General features: G+C 39.5%; 1 protein-coding gene across 5 annotated transcripts in view; it reads left to right on the forward strand.

Annotated features, from left to right (window-relative positions):
* The first annotated feature begins 2,938 nt into the window (after window positions 1-2,938).
* Window positions 2,939-21,472, forward strand: part of KIF2A (kinesin family member 2A) — a 70,443-nt gene continuing 51,909 nt past the window's right edge. For 3 of the 5 annotated variants that reach the window (XM_067730776.1, XM_067730774.1, XM_067730775.1), the window contains exon 1: window positions 2,939-3,238. Coding sequence is in view for 4 of the 5 variants with exons in the window: in XM_067730774.1 (XP_067586875.1) it covers window positions 3,175-3,238 (64 nt within the window). In the remaining variant the exon portion in view is untranslated. The remainder of the gene's footprint in view (window positions 3,239-21,472) is intronic. The other 2 variants (XM_067730777.1, XM_067730778.1) reach the window with 1 other exon arrangement.

Genomic DNA, 21,472 nt, shown 5'->3' on the forward strand with positions numbered 1-21,472 from the left:
AGGTAGTGGGTATTTAAAGCAGTCATTTGAGAATTTGGCAGGGGAAGGAAAGTAAAAAATAGAATGGAATTTAAATAGGAAGAGAAGGATCAAAAGATTTTTTTTCCAAGACAAAGGAGCCTGAAAATGTTTGCAGGCAGGAAGAGAAATCCAACAGAGAAGAAAAGAGCAAATATTCAGAGCGGGTAAAATTGGGATTTATATCTCCCAGGTGTTTTTAATGTATTTGTTTAAGGACTAAAATATATTACAATAAAATTACACCAGTTTAATTAGAATTAAAATTTAAGTAAATTTAATGGGAATTGGAAACACTGACAACCGAAAAGTCTCCAAAACAGCACAGGACAGAAAGGAGACAACAAAGTCGAAGAGTTTCTGTCAACTGCATCCATTTTCTTCATTTGATCCTAGATCCACAAACTTTGTGTAATTGAGAATAGATGCAAACACTGAATGGAAAACTTCAAGTAAGAAGATGTAGACACGTATGTATAATTTGAGCTAGAACTGGGGTCAAGTCATGCCTCTGCTCTTCCCCAGAGAAGCAGGTAACTGGTTAAGGTGAGTGTTGGCTTCTGCTTCAAATGCTGCTCACTGGCTTAACAGCCTCTTCCTTGGAATAATCTCTTAACGTTTATGTACTAATGACCCCAAAGTAGAGAAAAATTTTTTTTAATCTAGGCCTTATAAAGAGATTGGCTTGGCTCGATGACAATAACTATGATTTTTTTGAAATGGTTTATCAACTCAGGATAGGGTAGGACAACAGCAGCCACTATTAATAGGATATGACTTGATGGAAATTATCCTTAAGCAAGATTATTCTGTCAGTTAAGTTAGGATGGACTCGAGTGGGTAAAAGAATATAGACAGGTCTGTAAAGCTCTTGCTATCCTCTCAAGTGTGAGGTGATGAGGGCCAGAGGCAAATTGCAAAGTGTGTTTAATTTTACATCATTGGATATAAAATTTGAATTAATGATTTGAAGATTACAGTAGAGTACTAGGTTATTTTTTGTAGGGTGGTTTACTTTGTTTTTTAACTTGATTATAAATACAAAGTACTATCACATTTTATTTCACTTGACCCTCATGAAAACTTCCCACAGGGTGCAAAGTATGTGTCAGCAACCGTGATAAAACATAATATTTTATGAAGCAATTTTAAATTTAATAGGTGTATAGCTTGATTTCTTTGTATTCTTTAAAGAATTTGCAAGCAAATAGATGCTGTATACCTCAGTCATCGAGACATCAGGGAATGAGTTCTACTAGACAGAAGCTCAAAGAGTTCAGATAAAACTCTCAAGATTATTAAAAAAAAAAAACCCTGAATCTTGATTTGGTCAAATCTTATTTTGAAACAGAGGTCCTGAATTGAGATTTACAGTAATGTCATTTCTGGAATGTAAAAGCCGGTTATTTTCTAACTTGTCTACCCAGTGTTTTGTTTTGTTTTGTTTTGTTTTGTTTTGTTTTGTTTTTGTGGTACGCGGGCCTCTCACTGTTGTGGCCTCTCCCCTTGCAGAGCACAGGCTCCGGACGCGCAAGCTCAGCGGCCATGGCTCAGGGGCCCAGCCGCTCCGCGGCATATGGGATCTTCCCGGACCGGGTCACGAACCCGTGTCCCCTGCATCGACAGGCGGACTCTCAACCACTGCGCCACCAGGGAATCCCTACCCAGTGTTTTTTTCATAGACATTATTTTTACTTTAGATTGGATCTAAGAAACTTTCTTCTTTTGACAACTATGCCTTTAATAATATTCAAGTTACAAACGTAGTCTGAATCTTTCAACAATTCTTTTAGGATCTATTTGACTTGATTACTTATATTAGGTTGAAAACTCTAGCCATTTGCATATATCCACACACGCACTTAACACACATGTATCCAGTTTCCAATTTTTAAATTTTAAAACTGTTTTTAGTTAATATTACAGGGAGATTAACAATGACTAGAGAAAGCAGAGCACGATAAGTGTGTTTCCTCCATATCAAGTCCTAATACTAGAAGCAAAAGTCACACGTTTGGAGGTTTGTTTTACACAGTCCTGTAAACATAGTTTCTATGGTCCCTGTCCACATGGCCTTCCTGCTCTGCCAGGATGAAGAATCCCGCTCTCCACATGCTGATGTGGTCAGACTAATCAAGTGACTGCAGGAAAGACACCTTCCTTAGTCAACCTTGTGTCTGCCCTCTGTCCTTGAATCATAGTTACTGGTTTTATGGTCCAGTGCAAATAGTCTTGAACCCTACAGCAGAGACAAGACACCAGCATCGGATGCATCATAAACCGAGCAGTCAAGCCCCCCTCCCCGCCCCCATATCACAGGGTTTCTTTTTGAGTGGTGATGAGCTAAGTCAAAGCCATGAAAAGAGGACCTTCATTCTGACCTAGGGTGGGTGACTCCTCAAAGGTGTTTCTTCTTTTCTTCCACAACTGGATGGGAAACCTTGGGACGGTTACTTGGACAGGCCACCTCTAAGTAGCAACAGAGGTGACACTCTCAGATGAAACACTGAACCCATGCTGTCAATGGCCGACCCCTAAATTCATCCCTCAGCCACGCGCTCCAGCCGGAACGCCCAGAAACCAGAGGGTCCTTAATCCATTCCAGCAAGAGCGCCAATTTTTGGGTGCCAGAGAGGCCGGATGGCACCGGGGCGCGGGTTCCTGCCTCTTCCAGGCCGCACGCCGAAATCAACCGAGACGCAGGCTCGCTGCGACCCGTAGAGCCAGCGTTCCGCTCCCTCTGCCGACCTCACTGCGGGCGGGGCCCCCTCGAGGCAGCGGGGAAAGGCAGGCAGACGAGGAAGAGACGCGGGAGGAGCGCTCTGCGCAGGCGCGCGGCGCCCCGCCTCCCCAGCGTCTGCTCCAGGGCGGGCGGCGCGGGCCCTCCCACTTTCGCCCGCGCCGCCTCACGGCCCCGGCCCTCGCTTCACCCCGACGCCCCGGCGTGCGCGTCCTCCCGCCGGCCTGCAGGCCCGGGGCCTCCGCCTGCCAGCCCGCCGCTGCTCTTCGCGGCCCCGGCTCGCGTTCACGCTGTCGCCCGGGCCGGCGCGGCCGCGGGCAACCGCTCCCCCTCCCACACCTACCCCGTCCCCTCCCCGCCTTTTCCGCCCTCGCGTCCCCCTCCCTCGGCCAGCCGCCGCTGCTCCAGATGAGGTGATGGCAACGGCCAACTTCGGCAAGATCCAGATCGGGATTTACGTGGAGATCAAGCGGAGCGATGGTGAGTCTCGCCGCCGCCCCTGCCGCCCGGGCCCCGCATTCGGGCGTGCACGGAGGAGACGCGGGCGCCGGCTGCCTCATTGATTACTCCGCCGCGCAGTGGGGGCGGGAAGGCGGCGGCGGCGGCGCTTTTGTGTGTGGCGTGTGTGCGAGTGAGGCCAGCTTGGGGTCCGCCCCGGGTGCCGCTGCAGTGCCGGGGCGGGGAGGGGCCCTTCGGGGGGCTGGGCCGGGGGAGGCCGGCGGGGAAGGGCCCGGGTGTAGCGGGCTGCGTCTCTGGGGGCGTCGGGCGGGCGCGCTGGCGGGTCCCGGGCCGGGAGCCCTCGCTCCTCCCGCGATCTCCATCCTCCCCGGGGACGCCAGCCCGGAGGGTGGGGGCAGCGGGCTCCGTTAGGGTTGACCCAGCCTTGCGTCTCACCCCGGCCTTTTCATTTTCCGGCCTCATCTCTGCGGGGGTGGGGAGAGCGTGAAGACCAGAGATTTCAGTATTTAGGGAACCGACTGCTGGTTCCAGGCTGAGGTGGGGGAGAAAGGCCAACCCCGCTGGTTTAAAGTGTCTGGCTGTCACGTTTCTTCGTCAGTCGTTTCTCGAGCATGCCTCTTTCTTTTTTGCTAGTCCCTTCCTTGGAAGAAGGATGCGGAGCTTGTCGTGCTCAGGCATGAATAAGGGTGCGGGTATAAATGGGGAGAAGTATTCGATAAGCTTCTCAAAGGTGATGAGGCTGAAAGGGAAGGAGCGGGATGAACCTAGTCAGTGCGAGGCACTACTGGGAGGGTGGGGCTGGGGGACCGTCTGTTGATATTTTCATACCCTCCGGAGAGGTTACCTAGAGGAAAGTGTAAGACGAGGCACGGGCTTAATTAAAAAAGCCTAGAAAGCTCTAGGCTTCTGTATCTTTCTGTAGGTTTCTCTTGGGGAAAATGTTTTATGTCACTAGCCAGCCAGGCTTGGAAATAATTTATATTGTAAAGGAGAAACCGCATGGAGGGGGATAAATTATTTTCTTTCAATCCACGCATTGAAGAAAGTAGAGGTGTGTAATATCGAGAGGTGTGCGGTGTTCCTTATACCTTACCTTTAATTTGTGGCTTATTATCATTTAGCCTAGTCGGTGGTAACTGTCGCTGGTACATCCACACCCTCTTGGTTTCTACCAGGTTTGACCAAGTTATGTGAAGCTGAGATTGACTTTCATGTTATCTATGTGATGTATTGGAAGACCTTGTATAGCTGATGATTTTTTCCCCTTCGTTATATTTGACATAATTTGTGTTAACAACTGGAAGCATTATTATCCTGTATGTGAAAAGATGAATTATACCACTTAGAGCTTTAGAAGTTACCAGCAACACTAGTGGGAAAGAGATGTCTCTTTTACTTGGGTTGGGGTTACTTTATATTTTCTCTTCAAATAACTTTTCTTAAGCAGTGCTGTTAACTGCAGTTTCTTTTTGAGGTAAATGCACGTTCACCGTATACTAGCAAAAGTAGGGTTTATATGTTATTTTAAATTTGGGGGAAGGGCATAAAAATGTGTAAGTTCTTTACATTCTAAGCCTTTAACTATGATTATAGGTGTTACTGTAGAATCTATCAGAAGTATGATGATATTTGAAAGGTTTGGATAATTTTATATTTTCTGGGGTAACACCTTTTTATTTAAATGTATCGGACTGGAAACAATTTTGGTTTGGGTGGGTGGTTCTAGGATAGAGGCTTTTAATACTCTTTCTGCCTTAACCTTCTGCCTGTACTAGAAACCCAGACATTTAAGAGCTTTGTGTTCTTACATAAGTGCAAGTAACCTAAAATCACATTTCAAAGCAGTTTGTCCTTGAGAAATAATGGAAATCATTACAATGTATATCATCTCAACTTATAGTACATATTTATGCTCCTCAGATGCATGGTAGAGTTGAAGGTAACAGATAAGCAGAGAGCTTGAAAAGAAGGGAATGATCATTTGCATTGGGTGGTGGTGTTTCACAGTAGAAATTGATGTCTGGGAGACGCCCCCCCAAGCTTTCCCTTTTTCACTTTAAAGAAGCTGTTTTGTTTCTTCCCATTTCTATAGCGTAAGTGTTTTAGATAAAACAGTAGTGGTCATTGTAACAGAAATAAACTTTGTAGTTGGTTGAGCATGAATGTAATGCCTGAGACAGTGGAAACCACAGGATGAAGAAGGGCTGCTAGACTGCTGTTAACTGGTGACTTGATGTTTTTCTGCATGCTTGCTAATGGTGATCCTTGTCCTTGTTTCCGAGCATGCTTCTCCCATCCGTTATGTTATATTAAAAAATATATATTCCCAGGTAACTAAAGTAGACTTGTTACTCTCTTTCAATACCCTGCTCAAAACTAATCCCTGCTAAGTCTTCATTGATTACTAAAGCTGGATGGCCAGTCAGCCACTGAATTCCTAAGTCATTAGGAGACTCGTGAGACAGCATATTTCCTTAAGAATTAATATTTGGGTACATTTTTCTTAATATTATATTTTCAAACTGACCAGACAAGGGGTAGTGTGGAGAACACAATTGAGGGATGGCAGCCTCCTGTGCCCACTTCAACCAGAGCCAGAGCATTAAGGAATTTTAAATTCCCTGAATTCATCTGCGTATCCAATCATGTTCCTAGCTGAGTTCCTTGTATTTAGTTTTTGAGCAAATCATTCACTATTGGATTTTGGTTTTCGAACATTATTTTAATTAACCATTAAGATGAAGTCTTATCTGGAAGGGAGACCCTTGCCTCTGTGGTCATCCTGTGAGCCACTTCCCTCTCTACCCCCCATGCCCACCACACCTCCTACAGGCCTCTTATTCAAGACTCCCAGAGTTGATTGAAACTGAGTGATCTGTGAAAGCTTGCTGACTTTTTTGGTATTCTAAGATTAGAAGTGACAGAGGTTAGGCTTGGACTCCTCAGATTATCCCTAGCCACAGGAGATAACCTGGTGTGAAATTGGACTGGTTTCTGGAAATGAACACTCATGTTTATTTTCTTGCATGTGTCTTCCTATTATCTTTCTGATTCAGTTTCTTTTTGGAATCTAATGACCCTGAAAACTGCAGTCTTAACTGTTGTGTAACTAGGTAGTTTTCACTGGGAGATGCCCCCCCCAAAAAAAACACAACAAAACACCATGCACTGTTAAAACATTCCTTATTCGTTCTACAGTAGCTGTGACTATTGTTTGGGGGCTGGGGGAGTGACGAGATATGTTTTGCATATTTCGAAGCTGCAGCTATGATGGGATTGTTCTTTGGGGTCTCTTAGTTGCAGGATTGATAAATGTGATCTGAAGAGAATCATACACTATTTCAACCAGACAGATCCTTGGAGATGATCTAGTTCTCATTCTTATAGATGTGGAAACTGAGTCCCAAGTCACTATAAGTGACCTGTCTAGATTCATACACCTTCATACAGTGGCAGCCAGGAACCTGGCTTACATAGCATAGAAACCATACTATCAAGAACTGTGACAGTAGAGGAAGAATTCTCTATTATTTGGGAACCATATCCAGCTTTCTACAGCCCAGTCAAGACGTGGGAAATTGCGTCTCACTCATGGGAAAGCCACTAGAGAGCAGTATTATAGAGCCCAATTGTAATGATCCAGTAAAAACTGTTATGGTATGTTTACTAGAAGGTCACAAAACTCAGAATTGTGGGAGAAAAAATATTCCTGTGTCTTAATTAAATGCTGAAAAGAGTGCTTTAATTGAGCATCTGAAATCCAGAGGAAAGTGAAGATTTCAAAGGACCCATCAGGAGTCTTTGAGTTTGGGGCAGGCAATCTTTAGAAAAGATTTCAATGACTTAATTCTCTACGTACTTTGCCACATATATTCTTCTGCTAGTTCATCTTTACATGTCGTTATATAGGCTTTTGGAGAACAGACTGAATTTAGGTAATAAAAATGAACCACATAGCAATATAGTTCCTTTTGGTACAGTTATGTGATTTTGATTATGAAGTGGGTAGAATGGAGGAAATTGTGGACTAGTGATTTCTTTTTACATGGTGATTAGCATGATGGTGGTTCCATATATATATATATATATATATATATATATATATATATTTTAGGTCTTCATAGTTTTCCAAATAGGTTATCTAATTGGATCCTCACAGAAACTCTGTGAGGTAAGTAGGGTAGGTGGTGGCAGATTCATTGTTTTATAGGTGAAGAATCTGAGGTTGGATTACTTGCAAGATCACATGGTTAATAAGAGGCATAGCCTGGACCAAAACCGAAGTCCTTTTACTCCTAGCTCTCTTCAAATGCTGGCACATGTTTGCTGATGATGGTATGAAGTTGATCACTTTGTGTACTTTGATTTTCTTTTTTTTTCTTTTTTGAGATATGAAAGCCCCTTTTGCTCAGATAACCTACAATTAATAATGTTGCTTAAATTTGCCCTATTGGTGAGATCAAATTGATGTCTGATATTTTATTAACTATAAGCATTAAGATTCAGCAATCTAAGGCTTTAAAGCCCTTTCCAATAGTCAATCACTTGTTGCTTCCAGAACTACCACAGAAAGAAATCTATATTCATTGCCTAGTCACTTGATTCTTATGACAGAAATTTTGGAACTGTGGGGAAAGGCACGTTAACAAGGTTAACTTGTTTGTGTGTCAAAAATCTAGAGAAAATAGCAAAGAGCCAGTTAAGCTTGTGTCCCTTCAAATAGGGAAGGAGGCACAAGTGTGGAAAATCCAGAAAAAGATTCCTTGAGAGATCATCCAGACCCATTCTTTCTAGTCACAAGTATACTTGTCGTTAATATTACATTAATTTTTTGCAAGGCTTAATTTTTGGAATTAACCACCAACTTTGCTTTTAACACTTCTATCCTGTAACCTAAAATAATCTTTTAAGGTGTTTATTTGTTTTGATATTGTAGTTTTGAGCTTGAGAATAGATAAAACTTTTAAGCCCTGAGTAAAACCATTTTCGCTCTTCTGGTCCAATTGTGGAGCAATTGTGGGAAGGTTGCTCTTCTATCACACAATAGCTCTTTTAATTAAAGTAGTACTAATGGTATTGTAGTTCCTAAGTGAAAATAGACATTAGAACCTCACCATATTAAATATTTAAGTGCTTGATTACACATAGTGGATATTGTGCCATGTACGAGAACTAAATACAAGTCATGGTGATTGGGATTTGTCTAGTGAAAACTTATGCAAAATGAAATGGAGTATCATTTCACTGTTGGTTTAACTTTTTGCTTCTATCTCCCAAGAGTAAAATGAGGGGAGAGGTGTCCCTTTTAAAAGTTGTGCTTCTAAATCTAGTCCTGGGCTTTCCCATTTTGGGTACTGCTTGTTTTTCTCACCACCTACCTACTGCAATCAAGCTTGTAGTTCAAATGGGCATTTATTAGGGTGTGAGAGTATTTTGGTGTATAGACCTTACGTGATTATGTCATATCACAAAATAATGTGATCTTATAATTCTCTGTTTTCTTATTACAGAGTTAATTAAGTATACTTTTGTTAACAGTCTGTTAAATATAGGTCATTCTGATGCATGTTGGAGATAAAAAAAAGAATAAGATACACATACTTCCTGCCCTCAGAAACAAATGATTGATAACATAGTGTGATTAGTATTGATAGAACTATGCCATTCTGTGTGTACATCATTACCACTTACCTTTTTAGGTTTAGACTTTTTAGACTCTTGAAGTTATGAGTCTGCTGGATGGAAAATACATGTCATACATGCTGTCCTTTTCACCTCCTCTTCCCATGACCAATATCCATTATCTCTCGTGGCATGCTTTCCTGATAAACACATATATTCAGTCTCAGAATTCTTCTTAAAAGACAGCACCACCAGTCCTGGTAGCCCTTGTCAGTCAATCGAAATTGGCATTATTTGTCATTACTGGCCTATTTTCTGTTCTCTAATACTCATTTGAGTTTTGACTTTATAACTTTTAACCTTTGTTTTGATACTTAAAGGAATAAGGTTTATTCCATTTTCAATTTCTGGCAGAACAGTCTCTGGCAGCAGATTCCTCTCTAGATATCCTGTGTTGGGGTGCTTGTAAACGCAGGGACCAAGGAAGCAGACAGAGCCAGCTGATGGTGCTTCTGTGTAATTTGGGAACAGCCTCTTCACACAGTGTGGCCAAGGGACTATGAGAATCAGGCACCTCCCTGGGCTATATTTTACTTACTTTCAAAGACTTTTTCTCCAGGTTTCTATTGGTTTTGGCATTAATTTTAACCAGATTTCACCTATATAAATTTTTTTAAAGGAAGGGTTGGATCAGGATGGGATACACTTCTGGTGAAATTTGTTGAGTGTCTACATTATGCAAAGAATGACCCCTTTGATTAGAACTCTTGGCCAGGAGGTATCTACTCAGCCTCATCCAGATAGCTTGTATCTTCCATACTGCCACTTGAGTTTTGTTTCTTTCTTAAAAAGTGAATCCAGGTGTTAATCTTGATACCTGAAGGGATTTAACATTTGTGCCCTTTATAAGTCAGTTGCTTTGCTAAATCCAGTATCTTGTTTGACTTTCATGACAACCCTATAATGTAGACAGTATCTTCCCATCTTACAAGAGAAACCCTGTGCTCAAGTGTATAAACTACTGTAAGTGTTTAAGCCTCATGAAGGAGAATTTTAGATATTTACAGTATATATATTGGTCAAGGCTATGTGGTAAGTGTATTTTTGGGATGTGGGATATGGATATATTTAGAGAACATATTGGATAAATGTTATGGGAGTTCTGTTTCTAGCCTGGGTAGGATTAGTGTAGTGGTTCACAGCCCTGACTGCTTATCAAAATCACCTGTGGGGCTTTGGAAACAAACAAACAAACATAAACAACTCCCCACCTATCACTACTGGTATCTGGGTCCTTTGCCTAGAGATTCTATTTTAATTGGTCTGATATGGAGCCAGGGCCTCAGTATTTTATTTTAAAACATCCCATACGCTGGTGAAACTTAACTTCACACACTGGTGATTTCAGTATGCACCCAGGGTTGTGATCCATTATTTTAGAAAAAGTAGCATCTCCTAACAGTAATCTGACAAAACCTCATGGCAAGTGAAGTTTTAATGATGGGAGGAAGATGACCAGTAGATTGCCTTGGGGGGAAGGAGGCATTCTAGGCCTGTGGCACAACATGTGAGCTGCAAATGGAGGGCTGTCAGGTAAAGGGCATTTAAAGCAGGCATACCAGAGGATGATAGATGAGGAAAGGTAGGAAGGAGGAGTAATCTGGGACACCTTATTAAAGACTTGGCAACGAAGGTAAGGTAAGGCATCTTGGAATTAATTTCTAGGACACTTGGAAACTACTGTAGGACTTAATCTCCTAAGAGCAGTAATAGGAGTTAGCTAGTGATTAGTGATAGATTAGAGGGAGAGTAGTACTGAAAATGAGAGCTAGCAAGGATAAGATTGCATTAGTCAAGGAGGGTAAACAGTGGTTAAGGAACAGATGAAATACAGAACACTGTAAAAAGAATTGGTGCTATAGTCAATATATCACTTGTGCTGAATAAAGGGCAGATGTGTTGAAAGGAATGGACTTAACATTTGGGAAGGCTGAGTGTCGGTTATAAAATTTCTTCAATCTGTTTAATCAAGCTAATCCTATTCATGAATACAGCCTAGAGGACTGCAGAGCCAGTGTACAATGTGCTATCAAACAGCATCCAACTCAAGACTGTTCATGGTTTTTGCTATTAGTATCTTAAAAATAAGTGAGTCTAAGGTATGAGTCACTTCCAATAAATGTTTATATGTAGATCAGGAATTTACTTAAGCTGTAACGCTTTGCCTACTTAAGAAGACTCAGTTATAGTATATTAGCCAAGACCCTCTCAGAACTCCTAGAAGAGATTGGGAAGGAAAAACAGTACTTAAAGGATCTGGCTTCCCGTCTTTAAGGGATGGAGTGTTTTGATTCTTAAAATGCAGCTGCTCTCCTTTACTTCTCCTTTGCTCTTATTTTTGGCCTATTTTTTTCTGCCCTGGCTTTTGCTTTCCCTTTTCATCCTCAAGGTTCTGAATGTCATTTCAGCATTTAGAATCTCTTAAGTACTATTTGCAATTTAGGGCTTAAAAATGGGTAAGCAAAGGATGAGTAGACAGAGCCCAGTGGATTTTTAGGGCAGTGAAATTATTCTTTATGATACTGTAATGGTGAATACATGTTGTAAATTTGTCAAAACTCAAAGGAGATACACCACCAAGAATGCACTGTAATGTAAAATATGTACTTTGAGTATTAATGACGTGTCAGTATAGGTTCGTTGATTGTAATAAGTGTACCCCGTGTGGGATGTTGATAGTATGGGAGGCTGTGGGTATGTGGGGACAAGGGATATATGGGAAATTTCTGTACCTTCTGTCTAATTTTGACACAAACCTAAAACTGCTCTTTAAAAAAATCTACTTTTAAAAGGGAGGGAGGTACGCAAACTTCGGGCGTTAAAAGTCAGAGCTAGTCTCGAAATAATGGACCAACTAGTGACAAGAATTTGTAATATTTTAAGAATCAGGATCAACCCAGTAGGGTTGCAGTTAAGGTAAATTTTTGCTCTTCATTTTTGTTATGCTTAGTCTGTTGGCCAATATGAGATACTCAGGGTTTGCTGACAAAATTTTTAAATGAGCTGAAGTGCAATGAGAGGATTCAGATAAGCTTAGCAACTTTACCTCCATCTCTTTACTTTGGCCCATGGACATTTTGAGTTTATAGCTCAAATAGCATGACAAATGTCCAAGCATTGTATTAGAAGCTTCATCCTTGAAATTGGTCAGGGTTTAATTTAAACAAGAGTTTACCTGTTCTAGTTAAACTATAGGTAATTCTTGATGTAAGATATGCATATGAAATCTAATTATGTCATCCTATGAAAAGTGAGTTGGGAATGCAAACAGCATTAAATTTTGCGGGGTGGGGAAGGTAGTTTCTTAAGCCTGTAGTTTACTATGGACTGCTAAAGAGAAATGGATATAGTGATTTATCTATATGGTTTTTAGGAAATTAGAACCAATTTGAGGCCCTAATTAATGAGGTAAGTCTTAGAATTTAGCCACAGACAGGTCTCTGATGAAATACTGCTATTGGTCAAAACTTGCTTATATTTCTACAGTGAAGAAATTGACTTGTCCAGGGTCATACATAAAGTAGCAAATATGAGATCAGAACATAGATTATCTGCCTCTAAAGTCCTGTACATTCTAATTCCTTTAGAGTTCTTTGTGTACTACGAATGTTCCAGGCATTGGAAGTCAGGTCATTAATTAAATACTTTCTTTTTTTCTATAGTATAGATTGCCTTCAGGTGTTTTTATTAATCATTTGCAGCATGACCATTATTATGAGTCCCTTCATCTGATGCCTTTGAGGGAATAGGTACAGGACTTTCCCCTAGAAAAGGCTACTTTGTCAGTTACAACGGAATATTAAATAGCTATTGTACTCAGTGCAAGTACTCTGGCTATATAATTTCTTTTGAAAAAAAAAGTTCTAGGGGGCTTCCCTGGTGGTGCAGTGGTTGGGAGTCTGCCTGCCGATGCAGGGGACACAGGTTCGTGCCCTGGTTCGGGAAGATCCCACATGCCGCGGACCGGCTGGGCCCGTGAGCCATGGCCGCTGAGCCTGCGCGTCCGGAGCCTGTACTCCACAATGGGAGAGGCCACAACAGTGAGAGGCCCGCGTACCGCAAAAAAAAAAAAAAAAAAAAAAGTTCTAGGGACTTTCTTGGCGGTCCAGTGGTTAAGATGCTGTGCTTCCAGTGCAAGGGGCATGGGTTTGATCCCTGGTCGGGGGACTAACATCCTACATGCCGCGCGGCCAAAGAAAAAAAAGTTCTAGACTATTCGAGTCTGTCTGCATTGACTAAGTTTAGGTCCTCACTCCTAGATTTTCCAGAGTTTGGACAAGTACGTACGCTAGCATGTGAAAGAATGCTTCTTATTAGGTGAGCAACTTTATTGTCAGGAAAATGCAATATTAGACCTACTTGCTAGGAGTCCACTGGTATTATTGATTAATTGGGGGGCCTGTCTAAGTTCAGTGATCTTTATTTTTATGAAACTGTTCTTTGAAATTGTTTTGGGATAATATGTGTGTTGCATTTTTACAAATTGTTTTCCAGTTATAGGTGATATTGAGAGTTGATTACGACATGGCCCTAGACGTTGGGATGTAGTTTTATTGAGTGATACACATCAGAAAGTCTACAAACAATAAATGCTGGAGAGGGTGTGGAGAAAATGGAACCCTCCTACACTATTGGTGGGAATGTAAATTGGTGCAGCCACTATGGAAAACAGTATGGAGGTTCCTTAAAAACTAAAAATTAACACAACATTGTAAATAAACTGTACTTCATTTAAAAAAAAACAGAACGAAACTGAAAGTAGAGTTACCATATGACCCAGCAACCCCACTCCTGTGCCTATATCCAGAAAAGGCAAAAACTCTAATTTGATGCATCCCAGTGTTCATAGCAGCACTATTTACAATAGCCAAGACATGATCTAAATGTCCATAAACAGACGAATGGTTAAAGAAGGTGTGTGTGTGTGTGTGTGTGTGTGTGTACACACAATGGAATATTAATCAGCCATAAAAGAGAATGAAATATTGCCATTTGCAGCAACTTGGATGGATCTAGAAATTAACATACTGGGGAATTCCCTGGTGGTCCAGTGGTTGGGACTCAGTGCTTTCACTGTGGTGTCCTGGGTTCAATCCCTGGTTGGGGAACTAAGATCCCACAAACCATGTAGCACAGCCAAAAAAAGAAATTATCATACTAAGTGAAGTAAGTCAGGCAGAGAAAGACAAATATTATATGATATCACTTATATGTGGAATCTAAAAACCAATACAAATGAACTTATTTACAGACTCACAGACATAGAAAAAACTTATGGTTACCACAGGGGAAGGTAGGGGGAGGATAAATTAGGTGTATAGGATTAACAGAAACACATCACTATATATAAAATAGGTAAACAACAAGGATTTACTGTATAGCACAACGAACTATATTCAGTGTCTTGTAATAAGCTATGATGGAAAAGAATCTGAAAAAGAATATATATGTATGTATAATGGAATCACTTTGCTGTATACCTGAAACTAGCACAATGTTGTAAATCACCTATAGTTCAGTTAACAAGAAAAGAAAAATTCTTGGTGTAAAACTAAAATGTCACTATGGTTTTAAAAAAAAGAGATACATTTCTTTTAACCTTACATGCTCTTTTGGGTTTAATTAAGAGCCATTTCTTAACTAAATTAAAATTAAATAAAACTTATTTTCCTCCTACCCCTCATACCTTTCCTTCTTAATCTATGCAGTTGCATCCTTATCTCTCCATTTTCTAAATGTTGGTGTTCTTCAGGGCTTGGTCCTAGCCCTGCAGTACTTCTTGCACAGTATTCTCTCTGGGTGAACTAAATGCTTCTCTTCACTTAAGGCTAGTTGAAGACACATACTGTTTGTATGTCTAATGTATTACTAATTATCTCCACTTGGATAGCTCATAAATACCTCAAATACAGCATGTCCAAAATTGAACCCATTCCCCATTCCCCAAATCTATTTCTTCAGTACCTCTCATTACTTTCATTCACCCTGTTACCCCAGTTAGAAACCTAGATGTCTTCCTTGACTCCTTGTTCTGTCTTGACCTCGTTTGCTATCATCAGGTTCTCTTCACTGCTCAAGTACCTCTTCAGTCCTTACATTTTTCCATCCCTCTACTATACTTTGGTCAGGCTAGCATTATGTCTCATCTGTATTGCTGTAACAAATTCCTAATAAATTCTTAAGGTCTCTCTACCTTTGGTTGGCTACTCTTTCAGAATAACCTTGCAAACATGATCACCTGCTTAAAACTTTCTGATAACTTCCTTTACCTCTCTTACCCTTTGGATAAAAAAACCCAGCTCTGTAACATAGGTTACTGTAGACCCTGAACAATCTGACTTTCCTCTCCAGTCTCATTTCTTGCCACTTACCTGAGGCACTCCAGACACTGAGCTCTTAGAACTTGTACCTAACCTGTCTAACTGCTGTTGCACTTTTTTGTGTCTGTTAAACACTTCATACTTCTTTGATTCCTAGACCAGGATGGGTCCCCTGCTTTCTGTTCTCTGCGTCCCCTCTATTTACTCTGTCAGAACACTCATGGGACAGTATTATGTGTTTAATTGTCTCTGGTCAGACTCAAGTTTCATCATATCCCTAGTGCCTAGCAGAGGATCTCTACACCCTTAATAAATTATCTGTTTGCTGAACCAGTGATTAAATGAATATGTAGCTGTGCTGTTCTTTCACCACTCTGTCTGTTCAAATTTTGACATTCTGGTAAAAATTGATTAGTGTTCATCCTCCAGGCATCAAGAGTATGACATAACAAAGTATGTGTCATTGCTTTTAACATATACTTTCTTTTTAAAATTTAATTACCTGTTTTGAATAGCAACGTGTGTAAATGTGTACCTTTTCCCTACAGACGGCATATTGTACACACTGGTGCTTCTTAATTTCATTTTCACTTAATAATAACAACAATATCTTGGAGAACCTTTGAGTACATAAATAACAGTCTCATTCTTTTTCTTTTTTTTAATTTTTATTTTATATTGGGAGTATAGTTGATTAAAAATATTGTGTTAGTTTCAGGTGTACAGCAGAGTGTTTCAGTTATACATGTACATGTATTATTCTTTTTCAAATTCTTTCCCCATTTAGGTTATTACAGAATATTAAACAGAGTTCCTTGTACTATACAGTAGGTCCTTGTTGGTTATCTGTTTTAAGTATAGCAGTGTGTACATATCAATCCCAAACTCCCAATCTGTCCCTCCGCCCCTTCCTCCCTGGTAACCGTAAATTCGCTCTCTAAGTCTGTGAGTTTATTTCTGTTTTGTAAATAAGTTCATTTCTATCATTTTTTTAGATTCTGCATATAAACGATATCATATGATATTTGTCTTTATCTGACTTACTTCACTTATTCTTTTTCATAGCTGCATTTTATTAGTGATTATATATACCACAATTAAGATTATGCCCATTCTGTAGCTACTGTACAGCTAGTACTGTACTGAATAATCTTGAGCTTATGTCATTTTTTACATACATGATTACATCTGTAAGATAAAGTCCTAGAAGGAGAATTGCTGGGTCAGAGAATTGTACATTTTAAATTTTGATAGATCTTGCCAGTTTGCTTCCATAGAGAGTGTGTGAATTTACTGTCCTATCTGCAGAAGTGCCTGTTTCCTCATACACTTGTCCATACAGTGTACAAACATACGTTTTTGAGGTTTGTTAGCTTGGATTATGAAGTTCATACTGTGCCTATAGAATGTTTTTTTTTTTTGTTCTGAAGCTAAATGGCCCTTAAAAGATAACAGGTTTGGGGTTCCCTGGTGGCACAGTGGTTAAGAATCTGCCTGCCGGGCTTCCCTGGTGGCGCAGTGGTTGAGAGTCCGCCTGCAGATGCAGGGGACGCGGGTTCGTGCTCCGGTCTGGGAGGATCCCACATGCCGCGGAGCAGCTAGGCCCGTGAGCCATGGCCGCTGAGCCTGCGCGTCCAGAGCCTGTGCTCCGCAACGGGAGAGGCCACAACAGTGAGAGGCCCGCGTACCGCAAAAAAAAATAAGAAATCTGCCTGCCAGTGCAGGGGACACGGGTTCGAGCCCTGGTCCGGGAAGATCCTATGTGCTGCGGGGCAACTAAGCCCCTGCGCCACAGCTACTGAGGCTACTAGGGCCCACGTGCTGCAACTACTGAAGCCCTCGTGCCTAAAGCCCGTGCTCCGCAACAAAGAGAAGCCACCACATTGAGAAGCCCGTGCACTGCAGCGAAGAGGAGCCCCAGCTCGCCGCTACTAGAGAAAGCCTGCATGCAGCAACGAAGACCCAACGCAGCCAAAAATAAATAAGTAAATTTATTAAAAAAAAAAAAAAGATAACAGGTTTAATTTTTAAAGTGTTTATGAGGTCTGGACATATAATGAAAAACATTCAAGTTCTAGTGTGTGATTATGAGAAGAAAGTGATTTTTTTAATTAAAAAATTTGAAAAATGGACATTATAGTTGTTAACCTAATAAACTTGAACAGCCTTACTAAATAATAGTTTAGATTGGGAGCTGAATTTAACTGAATACAGTTAAATAGTTTATGCTAATGAAGTACTTGCCTGTATTTCTATCAGTTTGTACTTAGTTAACTCCCTTAAGTAAATTGTCTCGCTATTGAGGGCAGAATCAATAAACTTAATCTCTATAGAGACAGAAAGTAGATTAGTGATTGCTTATGATTGTTAGTGATTATTGGAGGAACTGGAGGGTAATAGCTCAAGGATAACAGGGTGTCTTTTTGAGGTGATTAAAATGTTATAAAATTGACTATGGTAATATTGTAAATATCTGAATATGCTAAAAACATTAAATTGTATGCTTTAAGTGATGAATTGTATGTTATGTGAATTATACCTCAATAAAGTTTTTTTTTTAAAACCTTTTCTTAGGTCAAAATGGTGAATTGTTACTTAAATTTGCATTATTACTGGTAAAGGTGAAGTTGTTTGTTTTTTTTTTTTGCAAATTGTAATCTCCTCTTTCTAAAATGGTTTTCTTGGGCTTGATTATATGAGTTCTCTTCTTTTTGAACTATTCTTCTTAATCTCCTAAATTCATGCTCCTATCAACTTCTTAAATGTTAATGTTTCCCAGAGTTCTGTCATTGATCATCTCCTATTTCCCTGTGTTCTTTTTAGTTACCTACTTTTGCAAAAAATTGAAGTGTAATTCACATATCGTAAAATTCACCCTTTTTAGGCAACAAAACAAAAGTAAACAAGTGGGACTACATCAAACTAAAAACCTTCTGCACAGCAAAAGAAACGATCAACAAAATGAAATGACAACCTACGGAATGGGAGAAAATATTTACAAACCATATATCTGATAAGGATTTAATATCCAAAATATTTAAAGAATTTAATAGCAAAAAAGAAATCTGTTTAAAAAATGAGCCAAGGATTTGAACAGACGTTTTCCTAAAGAAGACATCTGTATAGATGGCCAACAGGTACATGAAAAGATGTTCAGTATCACTAATTATTAGGGAAATGCAAATCAAAACTACAGTGAGATATCACCTCACCTGTTAGCATGACTATTATCAAAAAGTCAAGAAATAAGTGTTGGTGAGGATGTAGAGAAAAGGAAACCCTCGTGTACTGTTGGTGGGAATGTAAATTGGTGTGGCCACTATGAAAACAGTATGGAGGTTCCTTAAAAAATTAAAAATAAAACTACCATATGATCTAGCAATTCTACTTCTGTGTATTTGTCTGAAGGAAACAAAATTCTATCTCGAAAAAAATATCTGTATCCCTATGTTCATTGCAACATTTTACAATAGCCAAGATATGGAATCAACTAAAGTGTCCATCAGTGGTTGGATGGATAAAGAAGATACAAGGTGTGTGTGTGTATATATACATAATACACAATGGAATATTACTCCACCGTAAAAAAAGAATGAAGTCTTGCCTTTTGCAACAACATGGATGGACCTTGAGGGCGCTATGCAAAGTGAAATAAGACAGTGAAAGACAAATACCATATAACTCACTTATATGTGAAATCTAAAAACAAAACAAAGCAAAAAACCAAACTTGGGTGCCTAAAACAGATTGGTAGTTGCTAGAAGTGGGAGGTGGTGGAGTATGAGGGGGTAGGTGAAATGGGAGAAGGGGATCAAAAGGTACAAACTTACAGTTATTCAATAAATGTCATAGGATATAATGTACAGCATGGTGACTGTAGTTAATAATACTGTATTGTATATTTGCAAGTTGCTAAGACTGTAGATTTAAAAGTTCTCATCACAAGAAAAAAAATTTGTAGCTGTGTGTGGTGGTGGATGTCAACTTATTGTGGTGATCATATCACAATATATACAGATCATTATGTTGTACACCTGAAACTAATATAGTGTTATATATCAATTATATCTCTGTAAAGAAAAGGAAAAAAATAAAATTCCAGATGAGGGGAAAAAATTCGCCTTTTTAAAGGGTACAATTCAGTGATTTTAAGTATATTCCCAAAGTTGTGTGACTATTATCACTGATCTCAGAACATTTGCATCGCTCCAAAAAGAAACCCATACCCATTAGCAGTCACTCTGCATTCCTCCTTCACTCCAGCCCCTAACATCTACTAATCAACTTTGCCTGTTCTGGACATTACATATAGGTGGAACCATACGATATGTTACCTTTAATGTCTAACTTCTTTCACTTAGCATAGTCTGTGCTCAGAGTTTATCCATGTTGTAGCATGTTTCAGTATTTTATTCTTTTCTGTGCCTGAATAACAATCCATTTTACTTATTCATTCATCAGTTGATATTTGAGTCGTTTACAGTTTTTTTGCTATTGTGAGTAGCATTCACCTACAAATTTTTGTGTGGACATATGTTTTTTAGTTTCCTTGGGTGTATATATATATACCTAGGAGTGGAATTGCTGGGTCATGTAACTCTATGTTTAACATTTTGAGGAACTGTCATACTGTTTTCCATGGCTACACCATTTTACCCTCTAACCAATAATATGTGAGGGTTCCAGTTTCTCCACATCCTTGTCAAAACTTGTTACTGTCTTTTATTATAGCTCTTCTCATGGGTGTGAATGTGCTTACTAGCCATTTGTATATCTTCCTTAGAGAAACGTCTCTTCAAATTCTTTGCCCATTTAAAAAATTAGGTTATTTATCTTTTTATTGTTGAGCTGTAAAAATTCTTTAAATATTCTGGAAACTGTTTTATATGCATTGCAGATATTTTCACCCATTGCATGGGTTGTCTTTTCTCTTTCTTGATTAGTATCCTTTGAAGCACAACAGTTTTTAATTTTGATGAAGTCCAATTTATCTTTCTTTTCGTTTGTTGCTCTGCTTTTGTTATATCTAAGAAACCATTGCCTAATTCAAAATGTGATCTACTTTTATGTCCTTTTACTTCTGTAGTCCTTTCCATGACCTATATCACCTAAAATATTTACATATGTTCTTCCTTGATCCTAACACCCATTCTTGACCTTTGAACATAGAGAGCAGATTATTTTAGCATTGTTAGCAAGTATACTGCAGTTTTTTGATAACAGGATTAATAAGGCTTTGGGATGTATTGGAATCCTAGTTGTGAAGTCATCTGTCTTTGTCACAAGAGTTGAAGGGTTCCTATTATATGTGTAGGTGTGCATATGTAGTATATGTCTGGGATTTAGAGGAACCATAGTAAGACAGCACAAAATCAAGCATAGAGAGCTACGTGGGAAGTAGAGTTTAAACTTGAATTATGGTAAAGATGATTTATTTTGGTTTGGTTTCTTTCATGATCATATCCTCAATATTATTTTAAAACAGATCAATGGCATGTAGTTCAGTTTATTAAGAACCCTTCCAGCTATACTAAATTGTCTGGGAAAAGAGGAAAATAAATTCATAAGAAGGTATTTCTTCTTAAAAAGAGAATGTAAAAACCCTGTAAAATTACATCTGCATACATACTGAAAAATATGGATGAATTGATACATCTGGGATTTGCTTCAAAGTAATACAGTCGTGGTGGGAGGAATGGCAATAAGATTGGCCATGTGTTAAAATTAATGAAACTAAATGAAGAGTATTTGGTATTTATAGTATGTTTGTAATTTTCATAATAGATTTAAAATTTTTAAATAAAAACTTTTTTAAATGCCCCCTCAAACCTAATCTTTCTGTTTAGTTTCAGATCCACCTTCTAGATATTACCACATGGATTTCCTGCTGGTATTTATAATTAAACTCATCAAAATGGAATCCATTGCCTTTATCTCCAGATTTCTATGTTTTCTGTGTTCCTTATATTGGTTAATGGAAGCACCATATACCTGGTTTCCCAAGATAGAAACTTCAGACATTGCCAACTTCCCTAATTCCTTGAAGATTTTTGCTCTTGACTCACTGTTATTCTCTCCTACCCTATTCCTATCATATTTTTTGGTAATTGCATCATTCATATATAGATGATTTTCTAGTACCCTCTCCTCTCAGTTCTTTGAACTGCTTTTCTCCCTCCCTCCTTCACTCCCTCCCTCCTTCACTCCCTCCCTCCTTCACTCCCTCTCTCCTTCACTCCCTCACTCCTTCACT

This window comes from Pseudorca crassidens, chromosome 3, assembly GCF_039906515.1.
Source record: "Pseudorca crassidens isolate mPseCra1 chromosome 3, mPseCra1.hap1, whole genome shotgun sequence".
In the NCBI taxonomy this organism is placed as follows: Eukaryota; Metazoa; Chordata; class Mammalia; order Artiodactyla; family Delphinidae; genus Pseudorca; species Pseudorca crassidens.